The sequence below is a fragment of the Thermomyces dupontii genome (genome assembly GCF_041956625.1).
Source record: "Thermomyces dupontii strain NRRL 2155 unplaced genomic scaffold VTN31scaffold_1, whole genome shotgun sequence".
In the NCBI taxonomy this organism is placed as follows: Eukaryota; Fungi; Ascomycota; class Eurotiomycetes; order Eurotiales; family Trichocomaceae; genus Thermomyces; species Thermomyces dupontii.
Window position 1 is genome coordinate 858,899 of NW_027192307.1, and position 24,396 is coordinate 883,294.

Here is a 24,396-nt window from a genome sequence, read left to right on the forward strand (position 1 = left end):
CTTCAATCCTCAGTCCTCACCACCAAGAAAGAGGAGTTCCATATCAGTGCCTTCGGTCTGATCCCACGCCATCGCCATTCCATCCCCGGCGTGCATCATGTCATGGTTCCCTCCCCGCTAGATTCCTTCAGCTCCCCGCCTGCTCTCCATCCTGCCTCCTCCTCCATGGAAGACGTCCAGCCTCAGTCGACCCGCAAACGGCCGCGTCTCGACAGCGCCTGTGCCGACCGCGAGGCCATGTCGGACACGCCCAGTCCCGCGGATGACCGCAGTCAGCACAGCTCCGCCAGCGCCGCCGCGGCCATCGTTTCGCCGGCTTCTGCCTCCCATCGCCCGGCTAGCCGCGTCACGATCAACACCCGGTCCGCTGACGCCGATGCCGATGCCGATGCCGATGCGGACGGCGAGACGGATGTCAATGGCGACCACAGCATCAAGGACGGGGACGGCGACGATGAGGTCGACGTGGTCGCCGTGACCGGCACGCAGCAGGCCATCTCCATCACGTCCTCATCGCCCACCGCCCACAGTCCCGAAATAGAGGTAGCGGAGCCCGAAGATATGGACCAGGACCCCAGTACCACTGCGTCCAGCTGGCGGCCGCTGCGGGACGCTCTGCGGGATCGCGATCATCCCCAACCTGAACATACCACAACGGATGTTGCCGAATCTACGCCGGTACTGCAGCTCCACGAGCCGCTTTCGCTCGTGGAGTCGTTCCCCAAGCTGCGCGGCCACGCGGACCCGCGCGAGTCCGTGCAGGAGATTGCGGCGATGCTGGAGAAGGGCCATCCGCACGATCGAACCGTGTTTTTGGCCATGCAGCAGTGGCTGGCCCTCTGCGCTACGCACGTCGACCGCGTCTCCCCGGAGGTCGTGCTGGAGGACCGCGAGTTCTGGGAGGAGCTGCCCGCCGTGGTTGAAGCGTTGATGCGGAGAGTCGTGCCCTTGCCCGTGGCAAATGGCGAGATCTCCTGGCAGAGTATTGAGGACTTTGCGGTCGACTATGGCCAACTGGCTCTGCACCTGCTCGATTTCGACATCGCCAGCCTGCAGATGGTCGCCGAGGATCCCGACCTGCCGGCGCCTGACTCCGTCGCTCGGGCTTATCTGCCGTCGCTCGGATGGCTGCTGCAGCTGTCTAATATTCCCTTCTACCGCGCAATGGCCAAGCTCGGCCCCGCGGACATCGCCAACACTGTCGCCCGCGCGAGCGACCGGCTCGACTCGGCACCCGTGCATGCCCTGGATCGTATCACTACGTATGCGTCCTGGGCATTTCCACTGCTGCCCCGGCTGCCGCATCTCGCCCAGACTCTCGTGCTGGCGTTGAATGTGGCCTACAATCTCGTCGAGTCGGGTGGTGAGCGTCGAATGCACAATGCCGACCCCCATCTGTGTGAAACCCCCGTCCTTCTGCGCACCATCCGTAGCTCGTACGCGCTCTTCCGCGCTGTCGATGATCACTTCCAGGCTCATGTCTCGAAAAAGTCCGCCTGGGTGTCTGCCGATATCAGTGAGTCGCTGCTCCGCTTTATCAGCGGTGTCTATCAAACCTACGCGGCTCAGGATCAGGCCCTGCTACGCCGCCTGACCCGCGATCTGGGCATGCAGCTGCCGCCAAATGCTGGCGCGGATGAGTGCCCGACCATTGTTTACTATGGCTGGCGGATGGCGGTCTTGAAGCGCCATATTATGGACGGCCGCATGGAACTGCGTGTCTACGGCATGGAGACGATGCAGACGGACCTGGTTAGCGTCTGGCGCCAGCACATCCAGAACAACCCGGACCCCTTCCAGCACCCCATCACACAGTACCTTGTCCAGTTCCTGCGCGATCACCGCATTGTAGAGTACATCGTCGGCGTCGGCTCACATCCGCAACTCATCAGCCGCAGCGGCAACATCGTCGGCTTCCTCATCGTCACCTCCACCTACACCGACGCCGACACCGACACCATCTGGAAGGCTGTCACCGACAGCGAGGACCAGCGCATCGTTGGCGAGGTCCTAACCATGCTGACCCGCACTTTCCCCATGCACCCGTCACCTTCCACCGCGCTGCTGTACATTTGCTCCAAGGTACTCGAACTGCCCCTGCATCGATTCGACTCGCGCATGCTCGAGTTTTGTGAGCAGCTGTTTGCCTATCTGCGCGAGAAGCACGGTGAACGCCATCGGGCCGCCGACCAGCTCGATGCCGCCTCGGGTGCGACGCCAGTCGATTCCATCCCGCTGCGCCTGTGCGTCCGGCTCATTCGCGAATCGACCCGCTGCAACGAGTTTTCCCATGACCACAAGGCTACCCTCCAGCGGTTCGCCAGCGTGCAATTGAGCACCTTGCTGAATCTGGGCTTGAGCGACCGTGACAAGGCGGGCGTATATGAACGATGCATCCAGGACATTGCGGATAAGAACGAGTTCGCCACAGGCAGCATTCAGGCCTTAAATGCGCTTTGCCCTATCTATGACTCGCAGGAAATTCGAAAGCTCACAGACGACTTTGCCCTGACGACCCTGGTGATCCTGGAGTTTGTTCACTTCTGGGAGACCAACCAATCCGATTACTCCGACTCTTTGTCCCAAAATGGTCTGATGTCGCGCATCCAGCTACTGAGTCGCATCATTGATAAGATTCCCGACACCATTTCTTCAGACCTGAGTGATCTCCTCTGGACGCGCATCCTCCTGCCCACCAACGCGCCGCCGCAGGCCCGCAGCGCAGTGTGGGATATGCTATGCCGCGTCACCGCGCAGAGTGGCTCGCAGAATCCCTTCATCGAACGTTGTCTCCACCAGTACCTGCCCAGTGTCGCTCCAGAGCAGTACACCAATGAGATTGTCGCGTTCGCCGAGCAGGCCGTCAGCTACGAGATTCGCTTCAACCCGCCCTTGACGCCTGTCGATCATGAGATCGTGTCTGTGCCGGGCATGGACCGCATCTGGCATCTCATCCTGACCGCTCCGCCCGGTACCATCGAAGGCCGCGCCACCAGCTTTGCTATTGAGGTTTATCTAGACCACCCGCTGATCCGGCGAGCGCCGGCGTCCGCGGCGGAGGCCACGCATCTATCTCTCGTTGACCGCTGCGTGGAGCAAATCAAGTCCGCTGCGGCAAAGTTGAAGGCCTGCCAGCCAGGATCGAATGAGCCGGACGTCCAAGCCGCCGGGCTGCGGTTTAGTCGGTCCCTGCTCTTCCTCCAGCGGCTGCTCCAGGGTCTGCGATCGCGGCCGCAGTACAGCCCTCCGCAGGACCAGTCCCCGGAGGTTGCGGAACGCATCGGCCCCGGCGATCCGATTGATATTTCGTACCAATGCTTCAGTACGGGCTCCCAGTCCAAGGTCCGGACGCTGAGAATTGGGAGCCTCTGCACGGCGCCTGAGCTGGTCGACCGGCTGGTTTCGGTCACGGGATTCGCAAAGTTCAGTGTCATCCACGGCGGGCACAAGATCAATCTGCTGGAGAACCCCGATGCAACGGTTCAGGATCTCAAGATCAAGGGGTTGTTGATCATTCGAAAAATTGGCGATGGACCCGAGTCTTCTGTTTCTGGTCGACGGCAGTCTCTGACCTTGGTGGACACCGAGGTGCTCCGGCACTTTGACGATTTGTATGATCTTTTGACATTGGAGGATCGATATGCTCGGGAGATTTTTGATTTCCTCAGCGTGTTCCCGCCGCAGGACCGGGTCCGGGCTTTGGTGCGAGACGTCAATCGCACCGAGAAGGATCTGTTTCCCATGGGGCAGCCGTATATGCTTCTGTACTCTGTCAAGACGCTGGCCACTTGCTTGAGAGAGGAGTCGTTAGAGGTTCGTTGATTGAAAGAAGATTCATTCTCGTCGATCAATGCTAACCCATTCGCAGTCTGAGCCTGACGCGGACTTTGTGTCACACAGCATGCGCACGTTGGTCGCGGCCTTGACAGCTCCGGAGATGGAGGCCGTGTCGACGGGTAGCATGAAGTTGGTCTTTGCGTGTCATCTGGTTGAGTGCCTCTTAGTTGCTCTGTCTGGTGAGTATTTTTCTCGAACATCGGCCGAGGATCGTGCTAAACAACTCTTTCTAGTCAAAACACGCACGTCGTTGGCAGTGCCAAATAGCGAGGCCCTGGTCCAACAATTATTGAGATTTATGGACCTCCGCCCCAGCCGCGAGTCGTCGAGTAACGAGGCGGCGGATCTCCAGAAGCTGACCTGCCATTCCTTTGCGGTGCTTATCGACGGCTCCGTCCAGGAACACTCCTTCTGGGATCTCGTCAAGCGACATGTGCCGCTTGACCGGCTCGTATACTCCCTGCTCCTCGCAGACGGACGGCAGCGAGTCCGACAGGCGATCGCGGACAAGATCAAGGTCGTCTGTGGCCTGTCAAAGACGCAGAAGAAGGCGCCTGGGCCCGCGAACAGCGATACCAATGCGGCGTCCAGTTCGGAGCAGCCGCTGACGGTCGACATCATCGCGACCATCTGGGACGCCTTTGTCAAAAACATGCGCCGCACCGTGGAGCATCCGGAACAGTCGCAGGAGTACTTTGCTGTCGCGCTGGCCGTGTTCCGATCCGTGGCGGAACGCTCGCCGCATGATGTGATTTTCTCCCAGTATGTCAGGGAGTGGAGCGAGACAATGCTTACCCGGGCGACGGAGGAGGTACGGCCCTATTGTCCACGTGAAAGACAGTGTTGTTGACATCAGTGTAGTTTGTCGGCAGGGAACTTGTCGATCACATTGTTCTGGGGTTTGCACGCCTCTTGCGATCATGTCTCGAGATTGCGGACCAGACCAACACGCGTATCAGTGCAACGTTCGTGCTATTTCTTGAAGTGGTTTGGACTATGCTGACCATGTTTAGTGACATGATTGAGAGCCTGTTCAATAGCTATCTCTTCCCGGACCTGTCCGACCCGTCGGAAACGGAGGTCATCACTCCGCACGTTCCGGTCATGCACGAAGAGACGCGGGAAGAACTGTACAATATCCTTGTGCTGCTGGCTAAGCATGCGGATAATTACGGCAAGATTATGGACCTGATGATAGACCTCATCCCGAACGGTACGCTTACCTTGATGAAACCATGGTATGAGATTCCGCTAACTCTTCCAGACTACACACATTCTACAAACTGGAGCGCCGACCGAACAAAAGTCATCCGCTCGCCTGAAGGCTACGCGGGCCTCAAGAACCTGTCGAATACCTGCTACGTCAACTCGCTGTTCACGCAGCTGTTCATGAACGTCAGCTTCCGCGAATTCATGCTGCAGGTCCCCGTGACGGATCCGGACTCGTCGCAACGACTGCTGGCGGAAACGAAGAAGATCTTCGGCAATATGCAGGACACATGGCGGAAATTCGTCGACCCCGAAGGCGCTGTGTGCTCGATCCGGACGTACGACAACGAGCCCATCGACGTGACCGTCCAGATGGACGTGGACGAGTTTTACAACCTGCTCTTCGACCGCTGGGAGGCCCAGATCCAGGACCCTGAGGACCGGAAAAAGTTCCGCGCGTTTTACGGCGGCCAGCTCGTTCAGCAGATCAAGTCCAAGGAGTGCGAGCACATCTCGGAACGCCTGGAGCCGTTTTCGGCCATCCAGTGCGATATCAAGGGCAAGGCTTGTCTCGAAGAGAGTCTCCAGGCGTATGTGGAGGGTGAGGTGATGCAGGGCGATAACAAGTACTCGTGCACATCATGTGGTCGGCATGTTGACGCAGTGAAGCGGTGCGTCCTGGATTGATCGAGAGAGTTTGGACTCTGGCTGACGTTTTGTAGGGCGTGTTTGAAGGAACTCCCCGACAATCTCATTTTCCACCTCAAGCGGTTCGATTTTGACATGATTACCATGATGCGCAGCAAGATCAACGACGAGTTCCAGTTCCCCGAGCGCATCGACATGACGCCGTACAGCGTGGAGTACCTGTCGAACCCTGACAAGCCCGTCAAGCCGGACGTGTTCGAACTGGTCGGCGTGCTGGTCCACAGCGGGACGGCGGAGTCTGGCCACTACTATTCGTACGTGCGTGAGCGACCCCTTGCCGGAGGCAGAAAGTCGTGGGTGGAGTTCAACGACGCCGACGTCACTGCATTCGATCCGTCCAAGATCGCGGAGCAGTGCTTTGGTGGGATGCATGAACCCGTGTACGGGAACAACATGAACCAGCCGCGGTTTGGCAAGGTGTGGAACGCCTACATGCTGTTCTACCAGCGCGTGTCGAGCATGGAGGCGGCCAAGGAAATCTACCGGCCGAGCGAACGGGGTACGCCCGTGCAGGTCCAGCTGCCGCGGGACCTGGGCAACCATATTGCCATGGAGAATGAATTATTCATCCGCACGTACTGCCTTCTCGATCCATACCACGCATCGTTTGTGCGGTACCTGCTCGGCCTGTCGCGAGATCAGGCCATTGCCGAGTCGCCTAACTCCTCCGAGCTACAAAAGTCGGCCGTGTATGTGGCCCTCGACACGCTGGACCAGCTGATCTCGCGCAGCCGGGAGATGTCGGAACTGGACCGGCTGCTGACGGAGTTTGGCCGCACGATCCACGACACCCCCAACGGAGCGGAGCATATTCTGGAGTGGGTGGCGGACCATGACACGGGGCTGCGCAATCTGATCTTGAAGCCGCTGCAGCAGCCCGTGCGGGCAGTGTCAATGAAGATACTGTTGATGGCGCTGGCGAAGCTGCAGGAGCGGGCAATAGACTCCGACGCAGGCGAAGCGGAGTCGCACGAGTGGATGACCAAGTTCTCGCGGGGCTACCGCGACGTGGCGTCGTCGATGGAGAAGCTGTGGTCGATCCTGCCGACGGTCAGCCGGTCGTGGGACGACTACTTTGAGTTTTTAAGCCGGTTGACGCGGTTCCAAGTGCCCGTGGTCGAAGTGTTACTGGAGCATGGGTTCCTGCTGCGGTGCCTCGAGATTCTCTGGCTGGACCGGGAAGACAGCAAGAAGCTGAAGCGCCAGTATGCGCTGTACTACCGCAACGTGGAGCGCGGGCGCAAGTACTCGCATCGCAACCTGATGGAGTTCCTGGCGAGCCTTCTGCGGCACATTGACCCGATGCTGTCTCCGACGGCGGACGATGAGCCACGCACGGTACGCGACGGGCGGTACTCGCTGACGGAGATGGAGGACTCGTACATCCGAACGTTAGGCTCATCCAACGAGCTGGTGTTCCTGCGCAGGGTGCTCCAGCACCACGCCAACTCGGGCGCCAGCCGGGCAATCATGGAGTGGTTCCTGGAGTCGGAGCCGGAGGCGGGTCTGCTGGAGTCGATCGTCAAAGTGCTGGAGGACGGGCTGCGGGTGGCGCCGGCGGTGTTGTGCGCGCCGTACCTGGAGGCGACGCTGACCTTCTGCCAGCAGAGCCCGGACGAGGAGCAGGTGGTTGCGCTGATCGACCACGTCGCCAAGGGGGTGGAGTCGATCAACCACAGCGGCGGCAAGGAGCACCTGGCGTTCTTCTCGCATCTGCTGGGCTGCCGGAACGAGCGACTGGACAAGTCCGAGGGGTGGTTTGTCGGGCTCGTGACGGAGCGAGTTTCTGACTGGGCGCCCACATTACTGCTGTACCCAGACCGCAACGTGCGCTCGCTGACGGTGGACATGCTGCGGGAGCTTGTTTTCCGCAAGGCGGCGGCGGACGATACACCTGCGGAGGACGACGACAACAATGCCACCAACAACGACGACGAGTCCCGCGCGTACTACGTGCATCTGGCCCGCGAGCTCGCGCAGATGTGCGTCGAGCGGCTTCGCAAAACGTACCTGGAGGCGCCGGGGCAGGGCATCGAGGCCAAGGTTATCGACACGATCAACATGGTCGTCAATCATGTCCTGGAGTCGTACTACAATGAGGCGGACCCGGACGATGCGGAGTTTATGCGGCAGGCAGCTGGTATGTATCATCCTTTGATCATTTTCCTCAATCAGATTGAACTAACAGGTCCCATAGCTGTCAGTAGCGCTGTCGACGAACTCTCTGTTGAACTACCCGAGGAGATCCCATCGGGTAAGTCCGGTTTCTCCTTTTCCCAGTCAGCAGAACTGTCTTCTGACATCGATGCTGTACTAGATGACTGGGAGGACAACTCGATGCTTGGGAGTGATTCGGAGGTTGGCATGATCGGGACTCCTTGATTTTCTTGTTTTTCTTTTGGGTTTTTTTTTTTTTTCTTTCTCTACACCTGGGGTGTTTTTCTTTTTCTGTTCCCAAGATCGAATGGAGTCATGTTCGGGTTCGGCTTGTTGATGTTGATGTTGATTTGAAATGAACGATGAACGACTGGCAAACTTGATGAGTCTCATGCTTGCTAAAGAGCCTGTGTTTGTTTTTTGCATTGATTGATGCTTGCATATTCCGGCGTTTTTTCATTTTTTTTCTTTTCCCTCTTTCTTGAAAGATCAATGAATGCCAGTGAAGAAAATAATCATGTCGTGATACAATTGATCAGACTCAACTGGTGGAATGATACGTATATGTAATGACAACTTTGTTTGAGCCCTCTTATATATTATTTATTCATAGCAAGGGTAGAGAACTGGAGTCATTCTATTATACATCTTCAAACTCCTCATCATCCTCATCCGATACAACGTCTTGTTCTTCAGCTTTGACTTTCGCCTTGGGTGTTGCTGTTGTCGTTTCCCCAGGGTCGGGGTCCTCTGTCTTGACTTTTTTGGCAGCTGGTTGTGGGGATGGCGCTGCTTCTGCTTTAGCCTCTGCTTCTGCGTCATCGAGTTCGCGCTTGATTCCAGCGGTAGTAGTAGTAGTAGTAGTAATAGTAGTAGTAGTAGCAGCAGCAGCAGCAGCAGCCGGTGGTGCATCTCCGATTCCACCGACATCTTCGAATTCATCCTCTTCCTCCTCGTCCTCATCCTCATCATCGTCTTCTTCCTCCTCGCTGGCCTCCTCGGCCTTACTGCGCGCGATCTCCGCGTAGTATGCCGCGATATCGTCCAACGCGTCGAGGTCCGCTTTGGTGCGCTCTTTGCTGTCTTCGTCCTCCTCGCGTCCCAACACCGGCTTTTGTTCCTCTGCCTCTTCGACTTTGGGTTCGAGGGTGGGCTGGTTGGATGATGAAATCGGTTGCGCCGTCGTACTGACCGTGGACTGCGTGTGCCAGATGGGTAGTGCGTTCTGACGCTCCCGTGCGGCTTTCCGGGCCGACTCGGCGGCCTGTTCTGCGGCGGACTTCTCCTCGTTGGATGTTAGGGAGATTTCGATGGCGTTGGCATCCGTTTTAGTGGTGCCGCGGACCGTGCTGGGAGTGGGGCGCGCGCCGGCTGCCCCTGTTGTGGGAGCCGCTGCTGCTGATACCGCTTGCCCCGGACGCGCCGGCGGTGCCGCAACGGTTGGCCGCGTCGGGTGCGTCTCCGGATTACGCACCACGTCGATCTTGTGGTCCCATGCGGTTTCAAAGTCGTTCGGCGGAATCTCCGTCGCGTCGATCTGCTTGAGCAGCTTGAGAAAGTGGTCCAGCTGGGCCATCAATTTGCTGTTCTTCTCATGGCCCGTGCGGTCGATGCCCTCGGTGCCCTTGACGTCCTCGGTCCGCTCAAGGATCGCCCCGCACTGCTGGCACTCGAAGCCTTCCTCGTTGTACAGGCTCAGCACGTCGAGCTCCGTCCACTCGGCGCCGCATCGCAGGCAGATGTACTCCTTGCGGTCCTCGCTGGGCGTGTACTGCTGCTTAATCGTCGCAGTCAATTTCGAAATCCGGTACTTGATCGCGTCAATCACCGGGTGCAGCGGGATGTAGTAGTAGTCGCGGTTGACGGGGCGGGTTGCGCCGTCGCGGAGCTCGCTCCGTGTATGGCTGTCCCAAGTCCCGGTTAGCCTTGCTTTTTTCCTAGCCTAGGTAATTAAAAAAAAATGGAGCATACACCGCAATCAAGCGGTCCTCTCGCAGCTTAGCGCAGAGCTTCCGGAGATCTTTTTGCTGCATGCCGAGCAGGTGCGCAAGGTCCTCTGCATGGAGGCTGCCAAACGGTCAGTCCCTTCTTCCACCTAGCACCCACACCCCGTCCGTCAAACATACACAGAATGAATGAACAAGGCGTCGATGACTAGGACCTGCCTAGTCTCGTAGAACGCCCGCGCAACGCTGCGGATCAGGGTGTTGGCGAGATCCATGGTGGAGGACTCAAATCAGCAGAGATGCGCTCGGACTGGGTCGGATCGAATCGCCTGTTTCAAGTCCAGGGATGAGGATCCAGAGCTGCCATCTCTTTGACCTCGTTTCGCACGAGGATGGGATTCTATAGACTTTTCACTGTCTCTTTTACAAAGAGCAAGTTTGGATAACCGCTGATGGAGAGGATATGGATCCCCAAGAATAGCTCTGCTGACCGCCTGCCTAATTAGGACTAGCGTATGCGGGCTCTTTTCGATCGATGCAGATCGACTGAGATCTTCTGCAGAAGACCAAAAAAGACGTCAAGAAAAGACTCAGCCCATGCGAGCCCGCCTGGTGCTGACCCTGAGACGCTTTCGCCTGTCGCCAATTACCCTCCAGCGACGTGGAATCGTCGCGGCGCCGTCCATTACCAATAACAATTCACCTGAAGTCACCACATCATCACCATGGGAGACGGAGATCGACCGCATAAGAAACGAAATCTGGGCCGGAACGAATACAAGTCAGTAAAATCCAGGCATTTTTTCTAGAAATGGGAGAAAGTGAAGAACTGACGGACTAATACAAGTCGGCGCAAACTAGATCGCCGCGCACTGAATGAAGCCACGCAGGCCGCCAAGCGCCGCAAGCTGGAGCGCGGCGAGAACGCGCTGCCGGTGTATGCGACCGAGTTCCCGCCCGAGGAGATTTCGGCCGAGGAGCGCCGGCCGAAGAAGAAGGTTGCTTTGTTGCTGAGTTATGCGGGCTCGGGGTATCATGGGATGCAACTGTGCGCTTACCTTTTCACTGGATACTATGACATATTATTAACGGTGTTTAGGAGCCAGACTGAAAAGACTATTGAGGGCGACTTGTTTACCGCCCTGGTCGCCGCCGGCGCCATTTCTAAGGCCAATGCGAACGATCCCAAGAAATCGTCGTTTGTGCGCTGCGCCCGGACGGACAAGGGCGTGCACGCGGCGGGCAATGTCGTCTCGCTCAAGATGATCGTTCAGGACCCGGAAATCATCCAGAAGATTAACGAGCACCTCAATCCGCAAATTCGCGTCTGGGGCTACGAGATCACCAACAAGAGCTTCAGCTGCTACCACTTCTGCGATTCGCGCGTGTACGAGTACCTGATCCCGAGCCACTGCTTCCTGCCACCGCACCCAAGCACGTTCCTGGGGCGGAAGATCCGCGAGATGGCTGAGGCCCACGGCGATCTGGATGGTCTGCGTCAGCGGCAGGAGGAAGTCCTAACGTTCTGGGACGAGGTCGACGAGAAGCACATCCAGCCGATCCTCGCCAAGCTGCCGGAGAACCTCCGCGGGTTAGTGCAACGGGCGTTGTACATCGACAGCGAAGACAACAATAGCGATCAACTACTAAACGACCCCAACTTCACCCTCACCCCGTCCGAGCAAGACACTATTCACGCCACCATCCGCTCCATCCGCAACGCATACACCACCGCCAAACGCGCCTACCGGATCCCGCAAGCCCGCATCCAGCGCATCCAGCAAGTGCTCGACCTTTACCTCGGCACGCGCAACTTCCACAACTACACGGTCGGCAAGCAACCCACCGACCCGTCCGCGAAACGCGTCATCAAATCCTTCACCGTGACCCCGGATCCCGCGGATCCTTCCAAGCCCCTCCGCGTGCACACCCCGGACGGCACCGAATGGCTCAGCCTCAAAGTCCACGGGCAGAGCTTCATGATGCACCAAATTCGGAAAATGGTCGCCATGGCGGCGCTGGTCGTCCGCTGCGGGCGGGACCCCGCCTCGCTGATCCCGGAATCGTACTCTCCAACTTGCAAGATTGCGATTCCGAAAGCACCCGGGTTGGGCCTCTTGCTCGAACGGCCCATCTTCGACTCGTATAACCGGCGGATCGCCCAAAGGGATCAGACAAAGAACCCCATTGATTTTGGGAAATATGACGAGCAGATTGACGCATTCAAGAGGGAGCAGATTTATAATCGGATTTTCAAGGAGGAGGAGGAGACGAATGCGTACGTCCATCCATTTCCCCCCCCCCCCCCTCCCTTTCCCATTACCTTTTTTTTTTTTTTTTCCTTCGTGATCGGATCAGGACTGACGGGCATTGATGCAGGTTCACGGCATTCTTCAACCAGATTGACCATTTCCAGCAGAATACCTATCTCTACGTGACCTCGGGTGGAGTCGCAGCGGCGAAACAGCAGCCTCGTTCGACGGGTCAGGAATCGTCTGCAGCGGCTGGCGACAGCCCCGCGCAAACGAAGGAAGGAGAGGAGAACCAGAATGATAATAATAGCAAGAGTCCCGCGCGCGTCGACTCGGATGATGAGCGTTCGGGGAGCGACCAGGAAGGGTAGCTACATTATTTCTATCGTGATAGTACGGAGTAGTTATGGATAGACGAGAATGAATTGAATGTTTTAGAATGAAATTCATGATAACATCCATAACATACATAAAGGAAAGCAAAAGACAGAATAAATGGTCAAAACCCATCACAAGAACAGGACCGTACACCCCAGACAAGACTCTCGATCATTCATAATCGAACCATTATTCGCCTCGTGCAGGGTCGTAAAGTAGATCCTTCCGCTCTCGTGAGTAATTCTCAAGACAAAAAAACATCAAGAACCGGAAACACTGAAAGTGTCACGCAAAACAGAGAATAGCACATGACAAAAGTTTGACAAGATCAGACAAGAACGAAACGAAGCGAATGAGCAGACGCCAGCTTTTCCATGGTGACAGCACCAGAGACCAGAACTTTAGAAAGGCTTCAGAAGATCAACGACTTAGCTTTCTCTCGTCGTGTCTCCGCCCGACGAGCGACCTCCGGTTGCGAGTTGTTATGCTGATGACGAGGACGTGCCGGCGGCGGCTGGAAAGTAGGCGCCTGCGCCTTCGGGCCGGCCGCCGCCGACAACGTCTCCTGTATATCCTTGCCGCTCGACTGTGGCCGACTACCAGGCGCGGCCTGGCCGTCACGCCTCAGTCCCAGCGCTCGTTCATGGCGGAGAACTACTTCCGTCCAAGCCCGAACTTGGCCACTGCCGGCCGCGTACCCCTTGCCGACGACCTCCGAGAGCACCTTCATCCAGCCTTCCTTGTCGGCGCTGGTATCGGCGTAGAAATCAATCACCTCGCCGTTGCCGAAGCGGATGCGGAAGCCCTCTTCAACAAACATGTAGCCCTCCTCTTCCTCCGCAAAGGCGGACTTGCGGCGACCACCGCCCTTGGTCGACGTTTCTTTCTGAGTCAAAATGGACTTGTCGTCGATCAATTTCACTGCCTTAGCCAAGTTGATCGTGGCCCGTGGTTGCCGTGTGACCTCGTGGTACGCCGTCAACTTAGACCCCTCAAGCCGGAAGTAACGCCGTCTCCAGTACTGTATGTCCGTTAAAAGTTTGCCCCCTAATTCAGAAGACGATGCAACTTACCGGGCAATCGCCGCCTTGCTGGGACAAGAAACCCTCCCACGTCCGAGACAAGGTGGCTTCAGCCTCCCGCATCTCCCGGATGCACGCATTCATGCTCTTCGGCATGTCCTCGTCCTTGGCACCCTTGGGCTTGGGCACATACAGGAGCTGCAGCTCGAGATTGCCTATCTTGTAAGGCGGCCGTTTCTGCGTTACGCTGGTCGTGCTCTTCTTGCTCTTCACACTAGACAACTCCTCAATAGCCCACTCATTGAAGCACGGGAGAAGCGCCGTGTAGGGACGACCAAAGGCATGCTTCTCGTAGTCGCCCAAGGATACGTAGGCACGGGCAAAGCTGCCATCGCGGTCGATCAACGTCCGGAGCCGATCCCAGGGTCCAGAAGCGCCCTTGGCGTCCGACTTCTGCTTCTGCTGCTCCAATTGTTGCTTCATCTCCATCTCCTTGCGCTTTTTGGGCGACGCAAAGACACGGCTGAATGCCGAGGTCTTGCTCTTGGTGGGCGAGGGAGCAGTCGCAACTTGTTGCACTTGTCTCAAAGGGGTGCCCTCAACCTTCATCTGCAGCGTCAGTTGGAATTCGAGCTCGTTCTGTACAAGCAGCTCAAACTCCTGGCCGATCGGCGCAACTCTGCCGAGTTCCATCCATGACGTTGTCACGCAGTGAAGGCCGTTGTCCAGAGTAAGTGAGAAATGGACCTTTTCGCCTATATACCAGTCAGCCCACGATCGAATCCAAATCTCCCTCCCGGGCTTCCTACCCCTAGGCAAAGGAAGATCCAGATCCTTGACACCAACCACCTTGACAAATAGCCGCCCGCGTTCCTGACCATCTTCAAACTGATCGGCTAGCGACGGGCTCTCGAGGTCTTCAGCACCCTGGCGCGGATCTTGGACAGAGCTGGGCATTCCCGGCAGGGGCGGCACCGCGCCAGAGACAGGTTTCTTCTTTACTGCTTGCCCATTCATCTTCATGCTCTGCCGTCGTGTCTTACCATTCCAGGGCTCCGCCACCCATGTGGGTTGACTCGTCTTCCGCTGCCCGGTGGGCGGGCCGGATTTGTTGTCAGACGTGCCGCCGCTTCCACACCCGCTCGAGGAGTCCGCAGATTGGGTGTCATCGTCGGCGTTGCTGCTGGCGATGATGACCTTTGTGTTTTGCCGCATGAGGTATCCTCTCTGTCGGGCAAATCTGTTAGCAGCTGCCTGAGCCGCTTGCTGAGATGCGGGTGCATCACGATTATCCTGGGTAGAAGCCAAATAGGGTGGGTGGTACGTTCGGGTGAGGGCAAGTTCAAATGCTACCTTTTGGGCCTCAATCACACGGTCAAACTCCTTGTCCAAACCAAATTCAAGACTCTCTTCCGCGCTACTGAGGGGAATATCGAGCTTCACAAGACTGCTCTGACGCTCAAGCTGCGGGGCTGCGGACTGGGAAGGCTCGTTGGACGTCGCCTCATCTTCACTACTCGCTTCGTCGGGTTCCACGGTCTCCGGTTCCCTGAACGGCGGCATCGGGTGTTCCTGGGCGCTGACTTTGCGTCGAACCGCTGCCATGGTCTTCGCATCTGCCGGGGTCAGTGACGGCCGGGTTTTCAATCCCGTACCTGGTGCCTTGACGGTTGCAACCGGCTCTGGAATCGGCTCCTCATTCTCGGGTTCTTCGTTTACAGAGTGCCTAATCACAGAGCTAGGGGTTGTCGGCTCGTTCTCATTGCCGCCGTCATCGTTATTCGGCGTGATAGGACGCTCTGACCACTCTCGGGCCTGCTCGAGGTCATGCGAAGACAGCCGGCCATTCTCTGACGGCTCAGAATCATCGGGCCTGACTGGATTGGTGTCACGTTTCTCGTTTCCTACATTCTCTGTGAGCTCTTCGTGGCCTCGATCAGAGTCATTGCTGGCTTCCGTTTGTTTCGCAGGCGCTATTTCTGGCACTGGAGTTGCCAGTTCCGATCCAGATACGTTGCCTGAATCATTGTAACCCTCGTCCGAATTGCGAGAATAATGGCTCTCGTCGTCAATGTCCGATTGTTCTGAATGGTGCTCTGACGATCGGTGCATGCCAATGTCATTGTACTCTGGAATATCGTAAAGATCTTGCTCATCATCAGACTCCTCTTTTATCGACACACCCTCGCCCCCGAAGCGCTCCTCGAGCGACGGTAGGGGAACGTCAGGATCATAGAGAGCAGCCATCGGGGGACTGGAAGCTGGCTGGGAGGAATAATCATAATCGTCGTAACTCATCTCTCGTGCAGTCTGAATGTTCCGTAGAATTGAATCGCGTGAGATATGTGGCGGCGTCGGTAGATCATCATTCGTTATGGTCGTGTCAGCATTGTTCTCACTGGTGTCTTCTGGTTCATGCGACTGGCTGCGCTCGCGGGCTCCTGCGCGTCTCATCCGACGCTCGCGCTGACGATCAGCCTCAGTTTGAGGATCGGTCTGATCATTCATCATCATCAGGCGCAGACGATCTTCCAGTGACATGGACGACCTGCCGCTGCCAGTGATGTCCGCCTTCGAGTACGACGCCGGACCAGGCGGAGACGGGAGGCCACGTTGAGCGCTGCTCGCCAATTCAAGAGCTGCGGATAACTTGTTTGCATGGCTGCGGGAGGACTGAGCCTGGCTGGGCAACGGAGGCAGTGGCCGTTTCTCGCCGTTGGAGTCCAATGATTCCCCGTGTGATGGTCGCGTGGCTGTCTCTGTTCCAGCCCGGACATCGGAATCCGAGGGGCCACGATGATCTTCGGCGAAAGAATGATCCCTTTCATGCACGGATTCATCATCGTCGGCAGAGTTTCGAGACATAAAACGCCAGTCCTCGGGAAGCACAACAGGAGTCTTCTCAATGTCTTCCAAGGAGGCGTCGAAGCTATCTTCGTGGTCCGCAAATGAGCCTCGGTCGAAGCTGGTGTCAAACTCATCATCCTCGTCGAAGTCGATGCTGCCCTCTCGTGACTCTGATGCAATTGACGAAGGAACCGGGGTGGTCATCTCATATTCATTGATTTGCGGTGGGGCATTGTCAAATGTCACAGTCTTGGGGTTGCGGACTTGAGACTGCTCCTCCGGGGCCCGCTGCTGCTCGGCCTCATCGGACCAGATCTCCTTTTGCGGGTCAAACTGCTTCCCACCGAATCGTGTTCCTTTGGAGAGCGACGATTTGGCAGGTGATGCTTGTGGTTTACTTGGAGACTGAGTGCTCGGCTGAGGCGAGCCAGCTGAACTTCCCGCATGATTGTTTTGCTCATTTCTTTTCGTCAGCGAGTCCATCCGTGCCAGAACTCCCTGGCCGCGGTTGGTGGCCAAGGGACGCTCCAGAGGCCGCACATTGGCCGGATCATATTCATTATTGTGCTCGCGCGCAAAGATGCTACTATTCTTGACACGCGATGCGCGCTTGAGGTTCTCAATGGACGGCCGCTTGCACGACGAGTAAGTTGGCTCTGGATCGTAGGGCCGTGTATTTTCCGAGTTCATCGACTGGAGCGATGACTGCGAGTCACGACCCTGCCAGAACAGGCGGGGCGAATAGGACAGATTCAATGGGGAGGAATCAAATGGTGACGATTCCAAAGTCAGCTAGAGCTCAATCAACACACACCAAACCAGTTGTTTTGGGGACTCCATTCGAGTATCCTACCTTGGTCGTTTGACTCGGATTTGGAGAGTTGCGGCGCTGGGCCATTGGGCTCAGCTCCGACAGAGGACGCTGTTCCGTGCTGCCTCCCATGATGGCCGATTGCTGGCGATCACTCTGATCGTCTGTCGACATCGTTGCCGTCAGAAGGATTCGCGCAATGGATTGTTGATGAGGGTTTGCGCGACGCGGCCACAACCTACCTTGAATGTCGGGAGGATAATCAGGCCGCGATCACGTCGCCGAGTTCACAACTGCAGAAATCGAGGCACAGGATCAACAACGGAATGAAATAGATCTCGCAGTCAGCGCGCTGGGATCGTCAACGCGGCGCTGCGCATTCCTCGTAGAAACACAAAGAGGAAAAAGAAAAACAAAGGAAACAATCCACAGAAGGAAGGAGCGACTCGTCACACCTGCCCAAACGAAGGGGTAAATAACCATCCCGGGCAGGCGCCGATGTTGACATGACGCTGTTACTGGGGCAACGATGGGTCCATATCTCAATCACGTGACACTGCAAATCTCAGAGAGGCCTTGGCATGGCTTGGCATCAATTTTTCGATTTGAGTTTTGCAATTGAGCTCCAAGTCCAGACATCATCAGCACAGCATGTCGGTCTTCAGAGCGAGATGTGTGCTCTGCCGGGCCGGAACCGTGTCGTGGCACGCCGTGGCACGCACACCATGGCAGGTTTCTAGTCGGAGTGCGTCTGCTGCAGCGCGGAAAACGCTATCGCGTCATGTTGCAGAGTCGGAGATTGAGTGGCCACGTCCTGGAATGAATGAACGGGGCCCATGGGGGAATCTCAATCAGAGAGAGGCGCGGATCACGGACAAGACACCGCCGCGGTCCGAAGCGGAAATCAAGCGATCGACCCGGGGGCGTGAAGAGCTCGAAGATGAAGAGGAGGAGGAGCTGTTTCATGCGCTTAAGATGCAGCGGGCGCTGGCACCGATGGGCTACGGGGTACGATCGGCGATCAAACAACGGATCGCGGAAATCACGCGCTTTGAACAGTTTCAATTGCTGCCGGTAGTGCTGCAATCGATCGCGACACAGGCACTTCCAGGTCTGGGAGATCTTAAACCGACTCCCGTCCAGCGGGTTGCGATTCCCGCATTGCTCGAGTCGGCAGAGCGAAGAAGGCAAGTAGCTAAGAAAAAGACGGAAGACGAAGACGACTTTACGCCCGGCTACGAGCAATTCCTGATCGCCGCGGAGACTGGGTCAGGGAAGACGCTGGCCTACCTGGTACCTCTGATCGATGCCATCAAACGCGCGGAATTAATTGAGAAAGAGGAAGAAGAAGCACGGAAACGGGAAGAAGAAGCGCGTATTCAAGAGGCAAAGGCGAAGAAAAAGCCATATGAAATCGAGGGCCCGGAGCTGTCGGAGAATCTGACGACGAATGCGGGTCGGCCGCGGGCCCTGATCCTGGTTCCAACCTCGGAGCTGGTGACGCAGGTGACTGCCAAAGTCAAAGCTTTCTCGCACACCGTCAAGTTCCGTTCCAACGGGATCTCCTCGCGGGACACGCCGCGCAAGATCCGCAACATCGTCTTCAACCCTAACGGTATCGACATCCTCGTCTCGACGCCACACCTGCTGGCATCGATCGCTAAGAATGACCCATTCGTCCTCAGCCGCGTAACACACATCGTTGTCGACGAGGCCGACTCGCTCATGGACCGGTCCTTCGCGCCAACGACGACAGAAATCATCGACAAGTCCGCCCCATCCCTCCACCAACTGATATTCTGCTCCGCAACGATCCCGCGCAGCTTCGACTCGCTGCTGCGGAAGAAGTACCCAGACATCCGCCGTCTCGCGACGCCGAACCTCCACGCAATTCCGCGGCGCGTGCAACTTGGCGTCGTGGACATCGACAAGGACCCGTACCGCGGGAACCGGTCCCTCGCCTGCGCCGACGTGATCTGGTCCCTTGGGAAAGCCGGCGACGGCAGCGGGAGCAGCGAATTCAGCTCGCAGAAGAAAATCATCGTCTTCGTCAACGAGCGCGAGGAAGCCGACCAGGTCACCGAGTTTCTGCGACACAAGGGCATCGACGCCTTCACATTGTCCCGCGATTCCGCCGACCGGAATGCGCCGAACGTCTTGGACGATTTCACTGGGGTGTCTTCTGAGGAGGAGATTCAGCGCCTCAAGCACGACCCCTCCATCCCCTTTGACATCCCTGAGGAGGAGCAAGAAAAGCGCTCCTTGACACCTCGCCGCCGCCTGCCCAATACGAAGGTTCTGGTTACCACGGACCTCGGCTCGCGCGGCATCGATACCCTGGCGGTCAAATACGTGATTCTGTATGACGTGCCGCATACCACCATCGATTTCATCCACCGGCTGGGCCGCGTGGGGCGCATGGGGAAGCGCGGGCGTGGTATCGTGCTCGTCGGGAAGAAGGATCGCAAGGATATCGTGCGCGAGGTGCGCGATGCAATGTATAGAGGGCAGGCGTTGATCTAGGCAAACTGCATTCTCCCCTCTTTCGAGTACGTCCCATTGCTGTATATTGAATCATGATCGGGGTAATTGGTGATGCGTCCATGCCGTTGGTGGTTGGTTGATCAATATCCTTTCAGTGACTGATAGACGTGCCTCATTCGATATCATGGATCATGACTGTACAATAGAACTATTCTCATTGCTTGATATCATCATAGTTCAGGAGTATATATCCGCTCAAACCCATATAGTCAAATAGATCAAATATCATACAAGCCAGCACGCCGTAGTGACCAACTCCGAGAGCAAGTCCGCCGGGTACACCGATAAAAAAGTGGCCCTTACTTCTCCATCTTCACCTTTCGCATTTCCCGCCGCGCCCTCCTTGCCGCACGCGGCGACAACCCCTTCTCCGGCTCCACCGACTCCGACGTATTTCGCGACGACGATGACAAGCCATTCCCTTCCTCCGGCGTCGACGACGACGACGACAATGACGACAACGACGAAGCTGACGACGATGGCTCCTTGGACCAAAATGCTGGGCCCAGACCCCGCGATCTTCGATCCACGCGGGCCTCTTCTTCCGCAGACAGAAACCGATGCACAGTGCGGTGGTCCATGACGCGCTCCTCGGTGTCGTGCGGGCCGTCGGGTTCGGTCTTGGGCCAGCGGTAGCCATAGAGCTTCGAGTGCCGTTCGCAGCGGGGGCACTCCTTGCGCGTCTGGTAGGCGTTCTCCTGTAGAAACCATTCCGGGCAAGTCTGGCATTCGACCCAGCGGTCGTAGCGCTGCGCGAGGAGCTGCGGCGTCTTAGTGTAGTCTCCCGGCACGCGAATGCGGGGCATAGGGGAGGTATCTTCAACGGAGGGAATGATTCGGGGACGTTTGTGCCGACGGGATTTCTTTGGTGTGCTGTTGTCTGCTCGAGTGGATGCCGAGTCGCGGTGTTCACCGTTGGCATTGTCGTCTTTTACTCCTGAAGACTCTATGGATTCGGTTTTGATTTGTACGCCATCATCACACACGGACGTGGGCGCAGTTGATCCTGACGACTGTAATCGTCAGTTAGGAAACGTGCGTCAGTCAGAGCAGAACAAACCTCGGCTTCCGAACTTTGTTCCTCCGGAGAGGTAGACGTGGAATCTGACTTGGACTCGAACTTGGGTTTGATCGTAGCAGTACTACTGCAGTTGTTAGCATTGACCGCCTTCTCCGTGTCGGATACCGTAGCCATACCTGTCGTTTCTATGCGCTGCATCCATCTTCATTGAGTTCTCGACAGACGGAAGTATGCCAGGCAAAGATGCGTTTTCTGACGCATTCTGGCCAGGCCCGACATCATTCCCAGCAGCTTCGCTTGATCCTTTTGCGCTCTCCGGTAAAACCTCCTCACGTAACTTCGAAGACTGTCTCTGAGACTTGGCCCGCTTGCGAGGCGTCGACGTGGGCGAGGGGCTGGACTCGATGCCGCCGTCGTCTCGTTTGCGCTTGCTGCTACGGAGCCAGCGGCCGGGACTCTCTGTCGACGACGGGTCATCCTCCGTCTGACGATCGGGACTCGAGGCATTGCTGTCCGCCACCGAACCTGCAGGGGCTGACCAGCCATTTCGCACGGCACGCTCACACGTCGCACACAGACACTCGCAGTTATTCTCGCCGAAGTAATTCTCCCCGTAGTCGACAGTGATTTCCTCCCCTATATCGATATCTCTACGAGCAATTACCTGCATTCCATCGGAGCCCCGGGTCACCAACATGCCATTCGGATCGCAGTCATGGTTGGCGAAACGAGCGGGGCCCAGAAACAGCGCCGCACACTGGCGCCGCGTGGACCGTACGATACTAAAGTCTTTGCGCGCCAGGTCCAGATTCTCCTCTTCCTCCGGGGTCATCAGCACGAGGGATCCGCACAAATACTTGATTTCCTCCCCCTTCTTGATTTTCTTGCGGGCCGTCACGGCCGCCTCCTGCTGGTTGATAACATAGCGGTTTGTGGTAGTGATCTCAAAGGGACAATTAGGGAGGTAGATTTGGATGTACTTCCGAAGATGGCGCTTGAACCACTCCTTCTCCTGCTTGGTTGGCAGACGCTGCATGTACTTGGCGAGACCGGGCATGGCCAGCAGCTCGGCCTCGGCCTTTGCAACATCCTTGGCTACGGCCAGGTGATGTAGGATGACCCTACCGACATCGTCCTCACGGATGCCTCTGGCAGGGGCAAATTTGGTTCGGTTCTTGCGAACCTTGGTCCAGAAATATGCCTACATATGTTGTACTGTCAGGGACCGTTTCATCCGACACGAAATGGGGCCCAGGGCCGTACCCGATCGATCAACGCATCTGTAGCTACATCGTCGTAGCTCGCCAACTTGTCCAGAGTAAGGCGCTCTCTGTGTTCACCCGCGGGACTCGCCCTGCCCCTGGCGGCAGGCATGGTGGCAGCCTAGCGCTGCTTGAAGCTGAATCAAGTGTCTGCGAGCCAGCGAGACGGAAACCAGCTTCCTGTACGAATGGACTTCAAAGACAAACGAGGCTCAAAGAGCGAGTTCAGTGACCTAGGCACAATACCAAGAAAGTAAGAACGACAGGAGAGAATCAATCACATAGCGACCCAGAGACGAGACGAGGTCAACAGGGGATGAATAAAGGGGATGAATAGAGGGCTGGTTCCTGCGCCAATTGAAGGCTGAATGATCATCTGCGCAGGCTGTATAGTACTAGTAGGCCATGGGTGAATGCTGTCCTCGATGAATCAATTGCGCTCTCCAAACCAGCCACCCGTCAAGACTGTACCTGACATTCATCGCGGCGCCTGCAGCTCCCCCCATTCAAGGGCATGGAGTCGCGGCTCTGTCGGAAGGGCTCTGTCGGAATGGGCAAATCTTTAATCCGAAAGGTTAAGATACGTCGGGACTCGGCAAAAATTTGACCCGAAGATCTTTTGATCTCCGACCATTTTTGGTTACGGATCGAGAGCTCCCAGTCACGGTGACTCGCACAACGATATGCAGGCACAATGATCCAATTAAAGGTCCGAAGGGCTGCTTCTTCTCCTGATTGACTCACTGCTGACATTTGATTTCCAGACGATGCTCAACTGCATCGACAACTCAGGCGCCGCGGTTGTCGAATGCGTCCAAATTCTGAAAAAGAAGCGGCCCGCGACAGTCGGTATGAAAAGGCCCTCCTGGATTCTGAATTCCCAGCGTCAAACTCTAAACAAAGCGTCTAGGTGATCGCATTGTCGTCGTCGTCCAGAAGCAGCGATACTTCGGGCCCGAAAACTCCACCGTTATCGCAAACAAGGTGCGCCGCGGAGATATCCGTCATGCGGTTGTTGTCCGCGCAAAGAAAGAGATCCCCAGACCTGATGGGAGCGTCATCCGGTTCGGAGACAATGCCTGCGTGTTGGTCAACAAGGCTGGAGATCCCATCGGCACGCGGTTAAACGGTCAGTAAAGATGCGGCAAACTTGGCTGAAGCGGCTTGCTGACCGATTTCACAGGCGTTGTGGGTGCAGAGCTGCGCAAGAAGCAGTGGTCTAAGATCTTGTCATTGGCGCCCATGCATGTGTAGATTAGCTTCCTATGTACAATAATCCAGAAACGAAGACCATGAACCAAACTCCCAACTCCGGACACCAATCATTCCCATGCTCATAAGAACCGTCTGGACAAGTACGGGTGTCGATAGCGTCACGTATAGACGTTACCGCAGGTGCAGCACACATAATAGAGTTTCTGCGGAAACATGTCAGAAACAATAAAAACAGCAAAGTCGAACCACATACCATCCCAGTCTCCGCAGACCGTTGCTGCGACTGGAAGAAGACCGCCTCGTTCTCACCACAGCTTGGACAGATTTTGTTCGCCCGCGGGAGCTATCATGAGAGATGAGGGTCAGCCATGATACATATTCCAAGACAGGCAGTATTGCGGGAGGTAATCAGGCATCCTCCCCGGATGCAAGGTCATCGTAAAAGCCTCCTCCCAGAAGTTCCCCGCAGACATCGCAGGGGATCACTTCTCCGCAGAGTAGGCAACAGCAAATCTCAGGGAGACCAACCGTAGGATCCAACCCCACATCCTGAGTCACGCCTGCGGTTTCATGGACTTGGTTGTTCAGCCGGTTTTGGTAGACGCAGGGCGATGTTGCCGGCTCGGAGACGTGGCAAGTTCGGCATGTGAACATGAGGCGGTTATGAACGCGGTCTTCCTTGGGATACAGAAGGTTAGAGCTGGACGCCGTTAGCAAAAATATCAACTCGCATTCATTGGGAATGAAGGGATGTCGTACCATTCTCTGCAGAACTTGAAGTTGACTTCGGTGGTTTGCTTCTCGCCACCGATAGAAGAAGCTGGGCTGGCCATGTTGACACCCGGTTATAAGGGAATGCTGTCGCGGGGCAGCGAGCGTCTATTATCCAAACCGAATCACAGTAAAAGATCCCTGAGTTGCTGACAGGAATGAAAACAAATCTGTCTGAATAGGTACAGTCAACTTCAGGCGATCAAAGGCTGGAGCTTATCGAAGGAGCGCAGTCGATCGCGCTAAACTAGAATAGGAAACTTCGCTGACGATAGAATCCCCGCGTTCCTGGCCGAAGCAGGATGAACAACCGCCAGGGTTCGTGGTGTTTGGCGTCATCTACTGCTCTTTCGGACATAGGCTTGGAATTGAGTGCTTTGGACACATTCTATAATCTATCCAGCATCTGAGTCGAA

At 56.6% G+C, this 24,396-nt stretch overlaps 8 protein-coding genes across 8 annotated transcripts; 4 read left to right on the plus strand and 4 right to left on the minus strand.

Moving 5' to 3' along the window:
• Positions 1-102: 102 nt before the first annotated feature.
• Positions 103-8,136, plus strand: VTN31DRAFT_328 (uncharacterized protein; the record flags this gene model as incomplete). Its single annotated transcript, XM_069403541.1, has 9 exons — positions 103-3,813; positions 3,869-4,016; positions 4,071-4,648; positions 4,699-4,802; positions 4,851-5,050; positions 5,102-5,717; positions 5,769-7,894; positions 7,952-8,008; positions 8,072-8,136. 9 exons carry the CDS (start codon positions 103-105, stop codon positions 8,134-8,136), a joined length of 7,605 nt encoding a protein of 2,534 aa, XP_069263184.1.
• Positions 8,137-8,551: 415 nt separating this feature from the next.
• On the minus strand, positions 8,552-10,132 carry VTN31DRAFT_329 (uncharacterized protein; the record flags this gene model as incomplete). The annotated part of the gene is made up of 3 exons (XM_069403552.1): positions 8,552-9,815; positions 9,883-9,978; positions 10,038-10,132. 3 exons carry the CDS (start codon positions 10,130-10,132, stop codon positions 8,552-8,554), a joined length of 1,455 nt encoding a protein of 484 aa, XP_069263185.1.
• A 450-nt stretch (positions 10,133-10,582) lies between these two features.
• On the plus strand, positions 10,583-12,480 carry VTN31DRAFT_330 (uncharacterized protein; the record flags this gene model as incomplete). Its single annotated transcript, XM_069403564.1, has 4 exons — positions 10,583-10,638; positions 10,705-10,905; positions 10,957-12,135; positions 12,237-12,480. 4 exons carry the CDS (start codon positions 10,583-10,585, stop codon positions 12,478-12,480), a joined length of 1,680 nt encoding a protein of 559 aa, XP_069263186.1.
• Positions 12,481-12,899: 419 nt separating this feature from the next.
• VTN31DRAFT_331 (uncharacterized protein) lies at positions 12,900-17,299 on the minus strand (the record flags this gene model as incomplete). The annotated part of the gene is made up of 5 exons (XM_069403575.1): positions 12,900-13,508; positions 13,561-14,264; positions 14,319-14,736; positions 14,863-17,148; positions 17,210-17,299. 5 exons carry the CDS (start codon positions 17,297-17,299, stop codon positions 12,900-12,902), a joined length of 4,107 nt encoding a protein of 1,368 aa, XP_069263187.1.
• Positions 17,300-17,818: 519 nt separating this feature from the next.
• Positions 17,819-19,690, plus strand: VTN31DRAFT_332 (uncharacterized protein; the record flags this gene model as incomplete). Its single annotated transcript, XM_069403586.1, has 1 exon — positions 17,819-19,690. One exon carries the CDS (start codon positions 17,819-17,821, stop codon positions 19,688-19,690), a length of 1,872 nt encoding a protein of 623 aa, XP_069263188.1.
• Positions 19,691-20,010: 320 nt separating this feature from the next.
• Positions 20,011-22,106, minus strand: VTN31DRAFT_333 (uncharacterized protein; the record flags this gene model as incomplete). Its single annotated transcript, XM_069403597.1, has 4 exons — positions 20,011-20,724; positions 20,772-20,853; positions 20,909-21,933; positions 21,996-22,106. The coding sequence occupies 4 exons, from the start codon at positions 22,104-22,106 to the stop codon at positions 20,011-20,013; spliced, it is 1,932 nt and encodes a 643-aa protein (XP_069263189.1).
• A 582-nt stretch (positions 22,107-22,688) lies between these two features.
• Positions 22,689-23,248, plus strand: VTN31DRAFT_334 (mitochondrial 54S ribosomal protein uL14m; the record flags this gene model as incomplete). Its single annotated transcript, XM_069403608.1, has 4 exons — positions 22,689-22,703; positions 22,759-22,843; positions 22,905-23,123; positions 23,178-23,248. The coding sequence occupies 4 exons, from the start codon at positions 22,689-22,691 to the stop codon at positions 23,246-23,248; spliced, it is 390 nt and encodes a 129-aa protein (XP_069263190.1).
• A 119-nt stretch (positions 23,249-23,367) lies between these two features.
• VTN31DRAFT_335 (uncharacterized protein) lies at positions 23,368-24,042 on the minus strand (the record flags this gene model as incomplete). Its single annotated transcript, XM_069403619.1, has 4 exons — positions 23,368-23,412; positions 23,463-23,552; positions 23,738-23,909; positions 23,969-24,042. 4 exons carry the CDS (start codon positions 24,040-24,042, stop codon positions 23,368-23,370), a joined length of 381 nt encoding a protein of 126 aa, XP_069263191.1.
• Between the last annotated feature and the right edge of the window lie 354 nt (positions 24,043-24,396).